Here is an 18,473-nt window from a genome sequence, read left to right as displayed (position 1 = left end):
TTCATTTTCTGAAGGCACAATGACATAGCAATCTTACCCAACCTGGGTCCTTGCCAGTAACTCCTTTCAACTCCTAGACTTGTCAGCAATGGTCACTCTTTTTAAAGTTCTCTAAAACAATATTTTTTAATCCTTTACTATCTTTGAATAGTAACATCCACTGGCTAGTATAAAATTAAAGATGGTACATTAATTCCTATGGAACATCTAATCTGAGACAGAAGCACTAATTCATGCCAGGCGACAACCACAGGTAAGCCTGTTAGAAAATTGTGCTTTTGGAAGAGTCTAGGGGTCTGATTACTTTGTTAAGTGGCTCTTTACCAATATTAACCTAATTACCATTGACTGATAGCAAGGACAAAGTACGGTAAATCAATACTGTCTCAGAATCCAACCTGCTCACAGAATACTTATAAGAGGCCTTTTATCTGGATTCAACTTGAAAAAGCAGCTGATCCTTGCTATTATCTGCCCAGGGTAAATGTTCTAATGATGTTAAGAATCTTTGAAAACTTGAGAGTACTAATTAGAGTTGTGATTATAAAATCAGGGTTTCCTAGTACGGTATTATCAAAAGAGGATAATTTTAATAATCCCCCTTTCTTCTAAAAATAAAATGAAACACTATGGCATATAAAGTATAATGGCTAAGTAGCCTATTCTTAGTCTGACTTATGATGGCATTAGTGCACAGCCTCAAGCTATTACAGTAATAATATTACTTTGCTCTTCTATTGAATCTTTTGTATGAGTATCAAAAGATACTTTATAAGCACTAGGATCCCCATACCACTCCAAGCAGTAATAACATATAATAATAATAATAATAATAATAATAATAATAATAATAATAATAATAATAATAATAATAATAATAATAATAATAATAATAACGATGATGATGACGACGACGACGATGATGCTGATGCTGATGCTGATGCTGATGATGATGATGATGATGATGATAGTGGAAGGGACCTTGGATATCATCTAGTCCAACCTCCTGCTCAGGCAGGAAACCCTATACCATTTCAGACAAATGGCTGTCCAGTCTTTTCTTAAAAACTTTCAATGTTGGAGCATTCACAACTTCTGGAGGCAGGATGTTCCACTGATTAATTGTTCTAACTATCAGAAAAATTCTCCTTAGTTCTAGATTGCTTCTCTCTTTGGTTAGTTTCCATCCATTGCTTCTTGTCTTGCCTTCCGGTGCTTTGGAGAATAGCTTGACTCCATCTTCTTTGTGGCAGCCCCTGAGATATTGGAACACTGCTATCATGTCACCCCTCATCCTTCTCTTCATTAAACTAGACATACCCAATTCCAGCAACCATTCCTTATATGTTTTAGCCTCCAGTCCCCTAATATCTTTGTTGCTCTTTTCTGCACTCTTTCTAGAGTCTCAACATCTTTTTTATATCGTGGTGATCAAAACTGGATGCAGTATTCCAAGTATGGCCTTACCAAGGCATTGTAAAGTGGCATTAACATTTCATGTGATCTTGATTCTATCCCTCTGTTAATGCAGCCTAGCACTGTGTTGGCTTTTTTGGCAGTTGCAGCCCACTGCTGGATCATATTTAAGTGATTGTCCACTAGGACTCCGAGATCCCTCTCACAGTTACTACTATTGAGCAAGGTACCACCTATACCAGAGGTAGACAACCTTGGCTCTTTTATGACTCGTGGACTTCAACTCCCAGAATTCCTGACTCAGTCATAAAAGAGCCACGAGTCATAAAAGAGCCAAGGTTGCCTACCCCCGACCTATACTATACCTGTGCATTTGGTTTTTCTTGCCTAAATATAGAACCTTACTTTTTTCACCACTGAATTTCATTTTGTTAGATAGTGCCCAATGTTCAAGTCTGTCAAGATCCTTCTGAATCTTAAGTCTATCTTCTGGAGTGTTGGCTATTGGTGTCATCTGCAAATTTGATGAGTTCCCCATCTATCCCCTCATCCAAATCATTGATGAAGATGTTGAAGAGCACTGGGTCCAAAACAGAGCCCTGGGACACCCCACTACACACTTCCCTCCATGTACATGCAGTTCCATTGAGGGCCACACACTGAGTATGACCGGTCAGTCAGCTATGAATCCATCTGGTGATGATGCTGTCTAACCCACATTTTTCTATCTTATCAAGTAGTAGGTTGTGGTCTACTTTATCAAATGCCTTACTGAATTCCAAGTAAATTATATCCACAGCATTCCTCTGGTCCACTAATTTTGTCACTTGGTCAAAGAATGCATGATCTGTTTTTGACAAACCCATGTTGGCTTTTGGTAATGACTTTGTTTGCCTCTAGGTGTTCTCTGATTCATTGCTTGATTATCTTTTTCAGAATCTTCCCAGGTAGTTTCCTGGATCCATTTTTTCCCTTTTTTGAAGATGGGAACTACATCAGCTCTTTCCCAGTCCTTTGGTAGTTCCCCAGTGCTCCATGGGGAATTATTAGAAGGGACTCAACCAATTTAGAGTGCAAGTGGGTAAATCACATTTTAATATTCCTTATAAGGAGAACATTGACATTACTGATGACAGGAAAAGGCCAGGATTTTATCTCAAAGGTTGGAATTGTGCTTGGTTAGCCATGTATATGGAGAAACATTTAAAAACAAATTTTCCAACTACAATTTTGAAGATCTGGAGTCAGTGATTTTATTACTGGAGCGGGTTGCTCCTAAATCTGTTGATTCTAATAGGAGTACATAGGTGACCTGAGATTAAAGCAGTTGAGCTATATTGAGCTTCTGAGAAGAAAAAATGACTACCAGAAAAAAAAAACTTTTAGAGACAGACTGTCCTGGTCTAGCCCAATCCAGTCCCACTGGAGCTGAGCAATCAATTTCATATCCTCCCCTGAAGAGATATCAAGTATAAGGAAGAAAAGTAGATCAGGCTTCCTCAAGAAAAAAAAAAGGTGTATGTTGATGTGTGTGGTATTGGTGGGGAAAATGATACACTTCTCAGAGGAATGGAATCAACAATTTATAGAATGGATAAAGGGAGATATGCAATCTCCCAGGAGCAAAGATCAAAGATGTGACTGAGAGGCTTACTAAAATAATCAAATCCACAGATTATTATCCCTTTCTCCTCTTTCATCATAGGGAAGAATGGTCCAACAAAGTGCCTTAGTGCCTTTGGAAGTTGCAAGAAAACAAGATGGGAAAGCCTGCCTAGAAAGAAGTTCCAGTACAAGAAAACAGAGATGGAAGCATGCAGAGTCAATCCCTCAGTCCTCTGATGGAAAGAGAAGGGAAGTGAGAGGGTGTCGTATTTGTCAAAAAAAATATAGCAATTGTAGCAGCACAATCAAATCTCTGTCCCTTTGTATATGAATGCAGTTTAAGAAAAAAGCTACAATGGGGCTGCAGTAAGCACCACCTTGCTCCCTTTGACCTTCCCCTTGTCATAAATGTGATGAAAAAGGAAAGGCAGATTCTTATACATGGAATAGAGCATAGCTACATTTGTCATTTTTTTACTTTCTAGCAGTACTCCTTTAATCTTTTTTTTTTCTGTGAAACTGGTAGGATTGCATTTCAGAAAGTACCATGAATAAACCACTATAGCAGGGGCCTCTTTGCTTATGAGTTGTTGCCAGAGCAGCAGTAAGCTACTACAGAACACACAATTATTCTGTAGAAAACTCTGCCATACCATTCTGTGATGGCTACTATTATAAATAGCTCTTAGCAGATTTAACATTGATCATAAGAAATATCTCTGTTGGCCTTTAGAAATACAAAGGCAGAGCTTTTCTCTATTTATGAGAGTACTTTCAGTGGCACTGTTTCACTCCACTTTAATTCCAAAGTTTCTCACAAATCAATCTGAAACTGACCTTCAGTTATCTTTTGTTCTGCTGGACTTGAATATAGTGAACAGGCAACAGAACCCTATGAATTCATCAATTCTTCCTGCAACTGACTAATAGGAGTGTTCAAAACAGAACTCAAGCAGGGCCTAGTCCTTTGAGCTTCAAAAGTCTCACACTCTCACCCCAGACAGCCTAAAAAGAATTGAATTGCATTCACAGTTTTGGAACACGTTGCAATAACAAAAACAATAAATAATTGTTACAGGGAGGTCAAGTTATATAGAATCATAGGATCATAGGGCTGGATAACTCAGAAGTTCTACAAGTAGTCCTCAAGTTATCACTGGTTGCTTAGAAACCATTTGAAGTTACAACAGGTTCCTCCCCCAAAGGTACTTATGATCCAGTTCTGAAGTTCTGAGTGGTGTCCCCCCCACAGTCACAACTGGCCACATTTATGACTGTTTGCAGCATGCTGTGCCATGTGAATCAATTTATGTTTTTGCTGAGAATAAGTGTTTACTTCCAGTTTTCAGCAAAAAATACTCCATAGTGAACAATAGGCTTGCTTAACAAACATGGCATTCACTTATTGACCGTATTTGTTTAACAACCACAGGCTCCATTAGGGTCATAAGTTGAAGATTACCTATATTCTGCTAACTGTGAATGCCCTCCCAACTACTTACCAATCCTTCCCCCCTTGCCCTCTGCATAGTGCGATGATCTCCTGCTTGCTGTTACTGCTAGTTTTTTGGTACCTTTTGCTTTCTTCCCTGTATACTCTGAATACTCTAAAACTAGGCAAGCAGAAGAAGAGGAGCACAATAGATATTTGAAGCAATGACAGAAGCTGCTGCAAAGATTCAGGAGAGAAAATCACTCTGTTGCAGTAACCATCACTGATGGACATAGAAAAGATGCCTACTGTATCCTAGGATCCCGACTGTCACCTGCCTGGAAAATGCCTGACCTCTATTTAGCCATGCTATTGTTGACCTTAGATTAGGATTTCAACAGGTTTTCTGTTATTCTGTTTTCTTTATGTAGCTGCCACAGAGACAATTGCTGAAACATTTTTGTAAAAGTATAAATGGGCACGCCTAGGAGATATTTACTTAATGCCCAGGAAAGGAAAATGTAGACAAAACAGCTCAAATATGAAGCACAGAAAGGACCCTTGAGTAAATTTTTTCAGGCTCAAATTTCAGAGCCCACCAGCAAGAGAGAAGAGAAAACTGTTGAACCATCTCATACAGTCATTTTGAAAAAGGAAACAAACTTCTGGAAGGGCAGGATGGTTAGGATATTTCCTCTCAGCATACAGGTGATAAACTGAGAGCAATATTTGCAGGGCAGAAAAGAAAGGAAATAGAAGTTCAAAAATAAAACCAATTTCTTTCTTTCTGCCAAGGGAAGTGTGTCTCTGTAAAAAAGAGAAAAGAACCTCACTAAAAAAAATTAACAGTAATTGTATGTAGGTTGTGAATCCAGTTTATTTATACTAGATACATCTTTACCTTTGGTTCAGGTTCGGCAGGAATTCTATTTTGCAGAAATCCAACTGCAAAAGTTAGGAAAAGATCAGTCCTAATGTGGTGCTGTACAGGGCACCCACATTCCTGAAATTGGCCCCAATCTACTGTACATTTTCTGTGTGACGTTCCTCCTTTTTTTCTACATCATGCATCTAATAAAATGGATTTTAGTTGCTTTTGCTATGTACACGTAGACTTTACAGTTCCACAAGTCCTTCATTTCTTTTTGCCATCAGAGACTAACCCGACTATGCTTCTGTTAATGCTTTTAGTCAGTAAAAATACAATGGCTCAACATTGTCTTTCTTTTCCTTCCTGCATGGGTGAGCACGATCCTCCTTTCAATACACTCACTCCCCCTTCCTCTCCTCCCCCCATGGAAAATCTGCAAAAACAAAATAAGCAACAAATACAGGGATACGTGTCACTGGGGAAGGGGTTATTTGCCTGTCCTTTGTTACATGCCTGTTTTCTAATTTTTAGCTGACATTTTTTCTTAGGGAAATAAATGAATTGACTCCTGCAGAGGCCTATTTGGATTAAACTGCTGTCACTGCCTTGCATGCTTAACAAATGGATGCCTGCATCTGGCAGCATGGCTGGATGCATTCCAACCGGAGTGGGGGAGATAATGAACGTAAACCTGCAAGGTTGCTCTGAAGAAAAGTGGCTTAGCAAAACAGGAGGCCAGACTTGGGCAGAAAACAAAATGCTTAATAAATAAACATTTTAAAGGGTCATTTAACCCTTGAGCTAAAAATCCAATTTCTTCACTCTGAGATGGCCTAACCTAGATCACTGGGGTGCCACTGAATGTATATTAGCTGAAAATCTGGCTTGACAAGTACAGGGTTCTCACTGTACAGTGCAGTGGAATAAGAAAGAGGGAAATGTCAGGCATTTAGAAACATCTGAATCGTTGGACTGGAAGCTGCCTTCAGAAGTCATCCGGGAACTGATTAATCAAGGGTTAATTAAGCATAAACTATTAGTAACATATGCTTCCTCTACCCCAACAATGTGCCTTATGGGTCATGTTGGCACTATGAAAAGAAGCCGAGGATTGTTAAGGATGTCTAGAAGCAAGAAAGAGAAGTAGAACGCCGCCAGGAAAATTGTGGCCCCATTTTAAAATGCTCATGCACACTGAGAACACATCAGGCAGAATGCAGTAAACTAGAACAGTAAATTAGTTTTAATATACAGTCAAAGACATGGGAAATTTCAGGCACACATTGCTACACAAAGGGGCCATTGGAAAAGTATACCAGTATATTTAACTTTGGAGTAGAATGCATGCATGTGTGGGCACATATGCATGCACACAAAGGCACACCTACATCAGAATTTTATTTGCAGAATTTCTTCCTATTAAAAAGTCATTGATTTTTATTGATCACATGTTAGATTTCTGCTTGATATTTGTGCATATGCTTTGTATGAAAGAAAAACTGCATTAAATCAGAGTAGGCATGCTTTTTTGTGCTGATGGATATTCATGGTAGAAAAAGTAAATAGACCAAAAGGTGAAAGACTGAAAAAATAATGTTGAATCAAATAAACAAATCAATAAATTAAATATCTTAAGATATGGGTGGAAATGTGGCAAAAACAATTCTTGGCTCTTAGGAAAAGAAGAAACAACTTTGCTGGATGCATGAAAAGAACATCAGTCTTTCTTGGTGATACATAACACTTTTCTGAAAGAAAGGATCCCCTAGTTCCAATACTATGGAAAACTGTTTTTATATAATATAATTACACATTATTTGATGGCTATAAGAATGGAATTGCTAGTGACAAGGAGTTAACCACTTTGATTTCAAATAGGGGTACTTCAAGATTTTCAGTTGGAGTCAGTTGAGGTTGATAGAGAAGAGCAGGTGGGGATATATTTGAATAGATATTAAATTGAAAGGTGAAAGGAAATTGACTAAACTTGAAAGGAAAGTTGGATTAACTAGCAGTTCAGGAGGTTTTAACTATAGTAATTTGGAAATGAGTCAGGTTAAGAGAGGGCCAATTATATTTTATACTTATACCATTGATATAATATGAAGCTTTGCTTTTCTGATTGACTGTCATTGCAAATAGATTTACAGAAGTCATCCCAACTACACTTAAAGCACCTCATTATAAATTGGACAAATGATCAAGATACCAGATAATTATCACTTCTGCATTATCAGTAAAGACTGCTTGTTGCTGAAAATTACATATTGGAATTCTATTTAATGTGTTTAGGTCTGACTATATTGCTAAAAAGAAAGAAATTCCATTAAGGAAGAAATATTGTTTCATTGTAAACAGAAAGAAGTATCTCTTGGAATCAAAGCTAAGCAGTAACAGATAAGGATCTGTTTGAGAGAAAAGTTTTTAGAAGAAATAAGAGGACTTGATAATCTGAGTTGCTATAGATCACAGGTGTCAAACTTGCCACATCACGTGACGTGTTGCAACGTATTGCAACTTTTTTTGCATTGCTGGAGCTGGGGTGGGCATGGATTCTGTATAATGCAACCGGCTCGTGGGCTGGCAGTTTGACACCACTGCTATAGATATTGTTGAAATAATAGTACCCAAAGCCATCTTCCGGGTGACAGGAACTCATAAAATATAATCATTTAAATGTCTTAAAGTTTAGCATTAAATGGAGATTCCAGGAGGATGTTATATACATAACAGAACATTTCAAAAGGAGGATCCTGACCGAAGCTTTTTGGCATGCTGATGAAATGTTACAGAAACATATGAAATACAATCTAGCATAAGAGAATATTCAAAACACCTGCCAGGTAAGACTGTTAAGGATGCAGGGTCTGTTGAATCAAGACCTGAGAAACATCACTATTGGAAACCCAATAGGGAGACAACTTTTTCCTCTTAACTACTGTTAAGATGTCCTTCAGGTGAGCTCATAAATAGACTTGAGCCACCTGAAATAAGATGTTAAGATAAAAGAATGGTCTGGTTGGAATCCTGGTTATAATGTAAATGGGCTAGCTGTTTCCTCTTAATCTCCAGATTTGAAACTATAATTATCTTTTGAATCTGGGTGCAATAAAAGTGTCCATTATGTTTAGCAGGACAAGTATGTATTAGATCTAAAAACCCAAAGCTTCCTGGATTAGAAGTGAGAGATTGAGATCTTGTCTGTTAACATACATGCCTTAACTTTCTGCAAATTAGAGGAACAGCAGGAAGAGCATATAGGAGGCCCTGGGGATATCTAATAGTCAAAGCTGTGATTGCTTTTGTGGTTGATTGGCAATGCAAAAATGTCCACAAAGGGCATTCTAAATTGAGTTGAAATGCTGCCAAAGATGGCAGGACTCAGACTCTGCTATCTTGGATCTAGTCCCCCTGACTGATCCAACCTGTAACTGAAATGAAATGAGCAGAAATACACAATATTCTCCTGAAAGACTGATGACTTGAAGGTTTGCCTGTCAATGCATTAGAGGTGCTGCCTGCATCGGAAAAGGAATCTTGATCTTCCCTGATGTTGAAAATATGTTCTTGTAGTTATTTTGACTGTGACTATGATAATGTGATGGATTAGCAGAGGCTGAAAACATGCAGGAACAAATGGTTCCATTAAACCAATTGCCTGGTTTGCCAGTTTCTTGGCCGACAAGGCACCTGCCTTATGTATGGAGTTTCCAGTGTCTTGATACCTACATCACATTTCTTTTCTTCAGATTGGAGGACATGACCAAAGTATCTTTTTTAAAATTCTAGTTAGTAACAGCAAAACTTAATAAGTATTGAAAGTTAATTGATTTGGATCTGAAGGGCAGAAGAAGAGACTGAGAACAGGCTGTTGCCCAGGGCATTGAAGTTATGGGAGTCACCACATATCCTGAAGCCTCACTATAGACTTTAGATCAGTCATTGCAGGACTAATCTGACAAACTGTTGTGTGAATTGTCTCCTTAACTCTGAAGAAAAAACATAGCCTTCTCCACACCCAGAATCTCCTTTAGGTGTTCTAAGTAATTTTAAAGAGATAGATAGTTCTTCTCAAAGTTTACTAAGAATTGCAGGTGTTGCAAACATGTTAACTTGCCTACATATCTCTCAATCCATATTTGTAGATAATCAAAATACTATCCCAATAATGATATGTGACCCCCTTGACTCTGAACACAAGCCATCATCATCAAATCCAGGTTGCAGAAGGTAAACTGTATAGCATGAGATCTTCGTGTTAGAAACAGTGTTTTGCCAATGAAGGAGAATATTTGTAGCTCAGGGTTGAAATGAGGGGTCTTTGGTGCTCTCTGAGCTTGCTTGTTTTCTTGCAGATGTTTCATTATCCTAACTAGGTAACATCATCAGCACTAGTAAGGAGTGCTGTTTGCTGTCAGTTTATATTCTGGTGTCTAGCCTGTCTATGTGGGTGAGTGGGCAGGGTCTTAGGGATTCTTTGGTAGGGCTGTTTATTAATGGCTCTTTGGCAGTTTGTTGATTAAGACATTGCTTACTTGATTGTTGGTCTGAAACTGACCTTGGAGTTAATCTATGCTGATCTGAGTGCTGATTACTGGTTGGAGAGGTGCTGGAATCTTTTTCTCTTTTGGGCTAGTTGATTGTCTCTTTTGCATAGACTATAGATGTTGTTAATGTCTATGTATCTATTGATGGCTGATGTCAGAGCGACAGGCTTCTAGAAATTCCCTGGCATTTTTGGATTTGGCCTGGTCTAGGATTGTCACGTTTTCCCAACCAACCTGAAGCTGTAGAGTTAAGCTAAGACTTTGTTCTTGTCTCTAGCTTAGCTGTATTTGACACTGGTTTTTTTTCAAATTAAGTACTTCATGAGTTTTGATTAATGATTGATAGTGTAGAAAATCATAAGACTACCTGAGAAGACTCTTTTCTACTATCCTCTGAGTGTTTTGGCATCCTTCCCTATACTTACAATGATACCTCCAGACTCAAGGCAACCACGCTAAGGACCCTGAGGGACTAAAACATCTTCTGAAAAACAGCTTGATCTTTATTAATAATAATAAAAAATCACCCTTTAGTCTTGGAATTATCAATTATATTTAACACATTATTGGAAATCTCCAGAAAAGGAAATATAGCAATGAGGAAAATTACTCCATAGTTTTTTGGGGAATCATCTGAGGCAACTTTGGGACAAAGATTAACTTCTAATATTTTTCAGACTTTTTAAAAAGAACAGTAAAATCAGATTTTTTTCCCTCACCAGCCAATTACATATCTCCCTTCTGTTTGAAGACATGGGAGGCAAGAACATCAGAAGCGACTGACAAGAAAGAGATGCACTGAATAGGCCAATATTCTTGTTTTTTTTCTCGGTAGTTGAGTAGCCAGGGGAGTGATTCTGCTCAAATTATTGGGGTTGGGGGAGGAGCATCGGGAAGCTGGACAAGAGCCAGCCTTTTCATCCAGGAGCACATGTTGGTTGTAAAGACAAAGGAGAAAAAAAATGGGCACTGGAAGCTCAATCAACTTTTGAAATCTTCCCAAATTATGGAAAACAATTACAACAGCTGAGAATAGTGGATGGAGGTTTCGTTCCCTACCCAATTACATAATTCCAGATCGAACAAGATGCCATTAGCCACAACATAATGCCCCTAAAAGAATAAAGTTAACCTATTTGATATTAAACTCTATTTTCTTTGGTACAAATTAGAGTGTGCATATTTTCATCTTAGGAAATGTTAAAAATTATACCTATTTTAGGCCTTTTACATTCATATACAGTATGTTGTACAAAAGCATGTGATTTTCCCAGTAACATCTCCCTTATAACAAAGATAGCTGAAGGAAATATATAACTGCACAGGAAGAACGGGCTTGCTGAAGGCTGTTTCCAGTTTATTGTTATAGTTATATATTGATATATATTTATAGTAACCAATAAAACTGTGACACAATAACTAATGTATTTTGCAAGTGTTAATAAAAATCCAATTACATGGTTAGCAGTATCTGGTCCTGCAGAGAGATCCAGTGGTCATTGCTCTTACAAGGAACCTTCTCTATATCTGTTGGCTTTCTATTATTAGATAAAGAAATGTTTTCCACAATAATAGGTAATGGAAAGACCACTTTTCCACTATATCTGCCCAGTGTTCTGGCCCCTTGATGCCCAGAAGAATGGAGAAAATGCTGGTTGTGTCCGAAGGAGACACATAGAACTTCTCTGCAGAGTCATCTGTAAATGAAATCTCCTGAGCCGAGAAAGAAAAATATATATTATGTTGGATTCCACTCATTTCTTTTGTATCTCTGAATTCAGAGTTTCTGTGGTGTACTAAAATACCAGAGATCTTCTAATGCAATGGCTAAAGTTAGATTGGTTCTGTTCTCAGTAATTTCTCTACTGAAACTAGCCAGCAGAGCGCAGGCAAAAATTTCATGAAGCAAGCTAGACATAATTGGAATTGGACAATGGCTGCTTTCTCATAGTAAGGATTAATCAAAATGACACCAAGGAATCCAGTTAATTGAAAAATAATATTTTGTCATAATAATTTAGTAGTCTTACAACTTTTTTTATACAAATTAGTGTTTGAAATTTAAGAATGACGACCACAATATTCTTAGAACTGGTCTATTTAGTTGAACTTCTGCTTTTATTCTTAGGTAAAACATTATTTATATTAAGTACTATTATTTGTTTATCTGCTCACATAGAGACCACACAGGAGGAGGAAAGAGTATTAGAGTAGTCAAGTTCACTGCCTTGAGTTATTATAAAAATAATAAAGGTGGAATACAAACAAATAAACAAACAAACTCACTGTTCAGCAATAATGTACTGGTCCTCTAGTGGAACACATTCCACACCAGCTACTTGTACATTGTGGGCTATCTCAGAGAAATCCAGCCCCAGGTTAACACCACGAATTGTGACTCGTGTTCCTCCTTCTGGTGGACCTGATAGTGTTAGGATCTGGGAAAGTAAAAGAACAAGCATTGACAATGGAAACAAACTTTAGCTTTATAAAATAAGAAAATTGGTGAGAAAAATATAAATGGTTCTACAAATGGTTCTGAGAAAGATCTAGATTCTTTTTTTAAAAAAATAAGTTTTATTAAACGTTATAAAGAGAACATAACAACTAATGCAAAATAGAGAGAACAAAGAAACAGAAGAAAAAGCAAAAGAGAAAGAATGGAAAGAAGTAGAAAGAATCAGCTTCCAATTTCTTCTGCTCCAAATATAAATATGGTTACAAAATTGTCTCTTATTCTATGATTACAAAAGAGCTCACTTTTTTCTATTATCCATTTTTTTCTAATAATCAGAATCATAAGTCATAAGAGCATTTTCTCTGTTCCATGCAAAAATTCTAAAAGGAATCAGTTATAAATGTAGATATTATCTTTTCCCTGATCAAGAAAGTTAATTATGTCATGTCTGCAAGCTTCATCATTTTTACCAGCTATTCCTCCATTGTGGATAGTGTAGAACTTTGGCGTATTACTGCTATTATGTGGATAATTTGGGACAGCCCCATAGCTGACATAGCCACAAATTCTGGAGCCAGCTCAGCCATGAAGTTGAGAAGCTCAGGCAGGGAAGTCACTACATAACAGGGAAGCTGGTACAATAGCAGTAGTCCCAACTGAGCCCTACTGATGCTCAACTTAAGAAACAGCATATCTGGTAATGTAAATAGAATGTCCCCTGGATACTTCTCTAGTTTCTTGTATAATCACCACCATTTCACCTCCCCTATCTTGAAGTCTTAGCTGATGCCAAATCTGAAAACTGGCTGGGCAAATCTCAGAGCAGCATTCCACCCTCCTGTCCCAGCCAAGTCTCTATGAAATACAGATTGGCCTTCTCTTTAGCAATTAAATCATTAATACAAGTAGCCTTATTACAGACCAATATAGTGTTACAGATCAATATAGTGTTACAATTACAGACCAATATGGTGTTCAACAGTAATGGAGCCCAGCCTGGGGACTAGAAAGCCTACCATTCTGGGCCTGAGGTATAGTCCAGGAGATTGGTATGCTTCACAGGAATAAATACCTGTGGTTCGGCCCTGTGACTTGATCACTTTAGTCTTTAAAATCTTCTGAATTAATTGTATGTATTTATAGCCATTTCTTTTCTTCTTCTTTTTTACACATCCAAGAGACATCTAGCTTCCAATTCTTCCCACCTCATTCCCCTGATTAGTATAGTAGTTCAAAATCTCTTTTCTCAGGAATGTAATGTGGGAGAATTTATGAAGTCATAATGAATAGCTTGAATAATGAATATGTCTAGAGGTAGCTAAGGCTGAGATAACACATTTCTGCTGTATGGTTCTGGTCTAAGTGCTTTGATGAAACAATATATTCAGCCTAGGCTTGTGAATATAGAATGTCATATACAGTGGTTTAGTGATTGCTTTTGAAGTGTAGAATCTCTTCATGACATATATAGCCATATACATGTCTCACAGAATACCAGTAGATTGTATAGCATCCAGTTTATTAAGAATACAATTCATACACATACTTAAAATATATCTAATATGAAGAACATTGAAAAGTGTTCATCTAAATAGAGAAGATCACTATGGGAAGTTGTGTTTAATGAGGCAATACACAATATGCTTGGAAATGAAGCATTAAATGGCACTTAATATGCAATGAAGTGTGAGTTGCCCAAGAAATCTGCAGTATTTCCAAGTACAGTAATTTGAACATCAGCACATATGAATATGCTCTCTGAACATTGCAGGAGCAGGAATAATTTAATGGTCTGTGACTATAAAACATCAATGCTGGCAATACTGTTACTGGGATAAGACAAAATAAGAAAGCAAGCTTTTGCGCTCTCCAGAACTTTCATTAAACAGCAGGTTAAGCAATAAGGAAAGGAAACCAAAAGCAGGAAGAAAGATTTAAGTCAAACTATCATTAGCTTCAGAGTTTTCTCCCTTTTTTATCGAATGAATAGAAGTCTCAGGTAAAATGCAAAATATTTTAACACTGTATACAAAAACTATACAATTCTAGGATTAGGCAAACCATATATATAAACAAAAGGATGAAGGTGGTTTAGGCATATTGAATTTGAAACATTATTGTAATGCCTTTCACCTAAGATATTTCATTTCATTAGGAATTAACATGTCAATAGGTACAAAGGAAGTTAACCTAAGTACTCCGGTTATAGTAATAGTACTCTCAAATCCATATTTGAGAGGAAAGGTGAATGGTTCACCTAATTGTTGATAAATGTTTGTAACATATGAAAATAAGTTTATTAAATACAAAAATAATATTTTGTACAATTAAAACTGTAGAATGAAAATCCTATTACTACTGTTATTAATGTTAAATATACATTAGGCGAAAGGATTAGTTACAAGTTCCCATTTGATTCCAAGGTAGTAAAATTCAACAATTCCTTTATTAATGAATTTGGTCTCATCAGTTATTAACAGACATTTGAGGAATGGTATTGATATATTTCCTTTAAAGAGAAATAACTTCAATATCCTGCAATATAGCATGATAGGTTGTCTTGAACATCTGAAACAATTCTGGAAGGATAATTTGAAATTGGAACACTTGATGGCAGAAAATTCTATTTAAACCAATTTTAATAAGTAATTAAGAATTGGCCATAAAAATAATCACTATATGGTATTTCATTTTGACAAATTATGCTACAAAATTGTAACCTTTCTAGATTGTATTAGTGAGGTTGTAATTGGTATATATCTCATTGGTGGAAATGTCCAGTTAGTAACAGCAATAAACCAGTGTATTGCTTTTAAAAAGATAACAAACCATGATAGAGACATTCACTTAGTTTGTTGGGGTGGAGGGATGAATATATTTATGAAAAACTAAGTAGATTTAATTTTAATTAAGACAATTACTCAACAATAAGTCACAATTGTTCTACTGTTTGCTTATTTTCCATATATATATATGAGCAAAAGAAAATGATTTCTGTTATTGCCTGTTAATTTGTTATAGCAAAATATTGGGACTACAAAATATTGGGACTACAATCATTAATTTTGTTTTATATAAGTTTAGTTTTTTGCTTCGCTTTGTTTGAAGAATCAATAGAGAACCTTGGTGAAACCCCCATCACAATAAAGAATGAATTTATTCTTTATTCTTTTTTCTTTTTTAACTCTTCATTTCTACTAATGGCTCAATTATAAGAAAGAATGTAGGAGAAAGATAGCAGAATATCAAGGAGCTGCTGCACAGAGAACCAAATAATTGTTAATTCCCATTTTGAAAATACAAAATCCAGCAATGATCTAGAACAGTGGTTCTCAACCTTCCTAATGCCGTGACCCACACGCACCCACACACAACTCACACGCACCCACACGCACGCAAGAACGCGGAAAAGGAAATAACTCCAACCAAGGAAATGGGCAGAAAGTCCTGGCGTTTCTACAAAGCAGCAGCAAATCAGGGCTTCCCAGTTCCTGGCTCCGAGCAGCCCCAGCACAAAGAGGCCTTTCCTCTTAGGCAGCCCTTGGAAAAATGCACTTTCTTTCTCGCCTTCCTTCCTTCCTTCCTTTCCTCCCTCCTTCCCTCCTTCCTCCCTTCCCGAGACCGCTCCGACCCTCGCATGCTGGTCCGCCGCAGCCTTTGGATGCCTGGAGCATAGAGATGGCTCTCCTGCTCAAGCTAGAGCAACCCCCTCAGCTGGCCGAATGTCGCCGCCGTGGCTCGAGGCCTATTCGGTGGAGTTGCGGGCGAGCCAAAGGAGAGGGGCCCAGCAGAAGGTTCTCTGCGCCCCTCCTGCACCGCCATGTTGCCAGGAATTGCTAGTTTGTCGGCTCGAGCCCAGCTGCATGGAGGGAGAAGGCAAGGGACGTCGGCTTCTTTCTTTTCTGGCGACTGCTCCCCAGTGTTTGCTTTATTTGCTGAATCCCTCCCGTGGTCTTGGGAATGCTTTACGGCTAAGACCATCAGAAATATGTGTTTGCCGATGGTCTTAGGTGACCCCTGTGAAAGGATCGTTCAACCCCCAAAGGAGTCGCGACCCACTGGTTGAGAACCGCTGATCTAGAAGCCTGATGATGTCTAAGTGAAAATAATACATTTGTCATAAGAAACAAAAGTAAAGAAAAATCTAGTAGGATTTTATTGTTTCTTTCTCTATACGAAACAAATTGAAGGTGCACTGAAAACTATTATTAAGGTTTAGAGAGTACATAATCCTGAAAAAATAGTAACCGTTTAGCTTCTCCTTTAAAAGGACTGCTTGACTCTAGATTTAGGAACATAAAAAGAACTCCCATCACTGAAAGAATTCTAATGAGAAATGAGTTTCATGCATATTTAATTATAATTCACACTAATGAAATCATTACATCTAATAGATTAAAAACAAAGCTGAATGGTCACATCAAAATCCCATTGTTTGGGACTGCTGCATACTAAAGGCCTAAATACCTTCAATTCTTTATTGCTTTCTAAGTTTTAATCTCTTTTTAAAATACTGCCTTAAACATTGTGATACAGTTACATATTTAAATTTTCTTCCATGTTTACTGAGGTGATAAAGTTATTTATTATGAAAGGAAAACTGAGAATCTCACATTTTTAGCACACAGTATTTAAAACAATGCTTTAGAAAAAGTAAAGAGAATCAGTTTGGTCTAATGGTTAAGGCACTAGGCGGGAGATAATAAGTTCTAATCCTGCCTTAGGCATAAAAGCCACCTGAGTGACTTTGGGCCAGCCACCCTTTATCAGCCAAACCCAACTCGCAAACCTGTTGTTCTGGGGAAAATAGGAGGAGGGAGCATTAGATATGTTCACTGCCTTGAGTTATTCATAAATATATTAAAGGTGAAATTGAAGGTAATCTTTTCAGGTACTGCATTTTTAGTAGAACATGCATTTGGATTCATGTTGCAGTAAGAAGATGTCTTACTTCTTACTGCATTATCTTGGAAATACTGTACATCGATACATTCTGTCTTCCATAGATACTCATCTCTTTCCTTTCATTCCGTGCCTTTGTAGTGGGGTGTGAAATATCACCAAAAAGATTCATCTACTTCATTAGAAGTGCTCATTAAACACTTCTGATTCTAATACTCTATCTGCTACACTGCAGGGTTCCACACATACTCAATATGTGATTTTCATTCATACTAAATATAGCACATTTGATTTATTTTCCAATACTCATTTTAATGAATCTATTTGTATGTGTTATATAATCAAATTATTACTGAGAGGAAGAAGCAGTTCTTAGAGATATATGGTGTGTTTATTCACTTCTGCAGGCTTATAAGACAAGGCATTTACTTATTTTATCCCACCCAGCATAGTGTAATCTCACCACTGTAGCAGCACTATTAAAAAACCATGTAAGAAGAGACAGAACATCTTTGCCTCTTTCTATTCAGACTTGTATAATAAAATGGGCTAAGAACTTTAGTTATAACATAAAGACGATCATTGGGAAAGAATATGGGTAGAGAGATTCAAATTTACATTGTGTAAATTATATATTATATAATCTTATATATTAATATAAGAGCTTTTTAAATAAAATAATATATCATTGATACATGACAGCATACAAATTATTTAGAGTGTATAAAGGTAAGTTTTGCTGGTGCTTAAAATGTGAAAAACATGGAAGGACATTTTACTATGCATGGTGGACTTATAAAAAAATGGATACATATTTATGATGATGCAAATAATGTTAAACAATATTAAGATGAAATTGGAGCTATTCTTACTGGGACTTATGATAATCAATGGGAAAAGATTTACAGAAGATTGATTTAATATATGGTAGCTTCAACAAGATGAATACTGGATAATAATGGAGAAACTCTTAAAAAAAGCCCAAAGGAATGGAGTGTAAAACTGGCAAATTTAGCAAAAATGGCAAAACCTACCTCTCTGATCAGGAATGAAACAAGGAATACTTTTATAGAAGTCTGGAAAACCTTTATGGACTTTTTGCTGAAAATGGAAATGGTGATTTCTGAATTTGCTGATTGAAAAAAAGGATTGAATATGGGACAGAAGGGATGTCTGTAATGTAATCTTAAAAAGGAAGTAAGGATAATAGTTGCTCTTTTTAGTTACTGCAGAGAAGATTAG

At 36.9% G+C, this 18,473-nt stretch overlaps 1 protein-coding gene across 1 annotated transcript in view; it reads right to left on the bottom strand.

Moving 5' to 3' along the window:
* Window positions 1–18,473, bottom strand: part of PLXNA2 (plexin A2) — a gene marked incomplete at its 5' end in the record, with an annotated part of 261,184 nt that overhangs the window by 92,093 nt on the left and 150,618 nt on the right. The window contains one exon of the mRNA XM_015816987.1: window positions 12,158–12,309. Coding sequence (XP_015672473.1) covers window positions 12,158–12,309 — 152 coding nt within the window. The remainder of the gene's footprint in view (window positions 1–12,157; window positions 12,310–18,473) is intronic.

This window comes from Protobothrops mucrosquamatus, unplaced genomic scaffold (assembly GCF_001527695.2).
Source record: "Protobothrops mucrosquamatus isolate PMUCROS unplaced genomic scaffold, P.Mucros_1.0 scaffold546, whole genome shotgun sequence".
In the NCBI taxonomy this organism is placed as follows: domain Eukaryota; kingdom Metazoa; phylum Chordata; class Lepidosauria; order Squamata; family Viperidae; genus Protobothrops; species Protobothrops mucrosquamatus.
The sequence above is the reverse complement of the archived record's forward strand: the minus strand, read 5'-3'. Positions and strand labels throughout refer to the sequence as shown.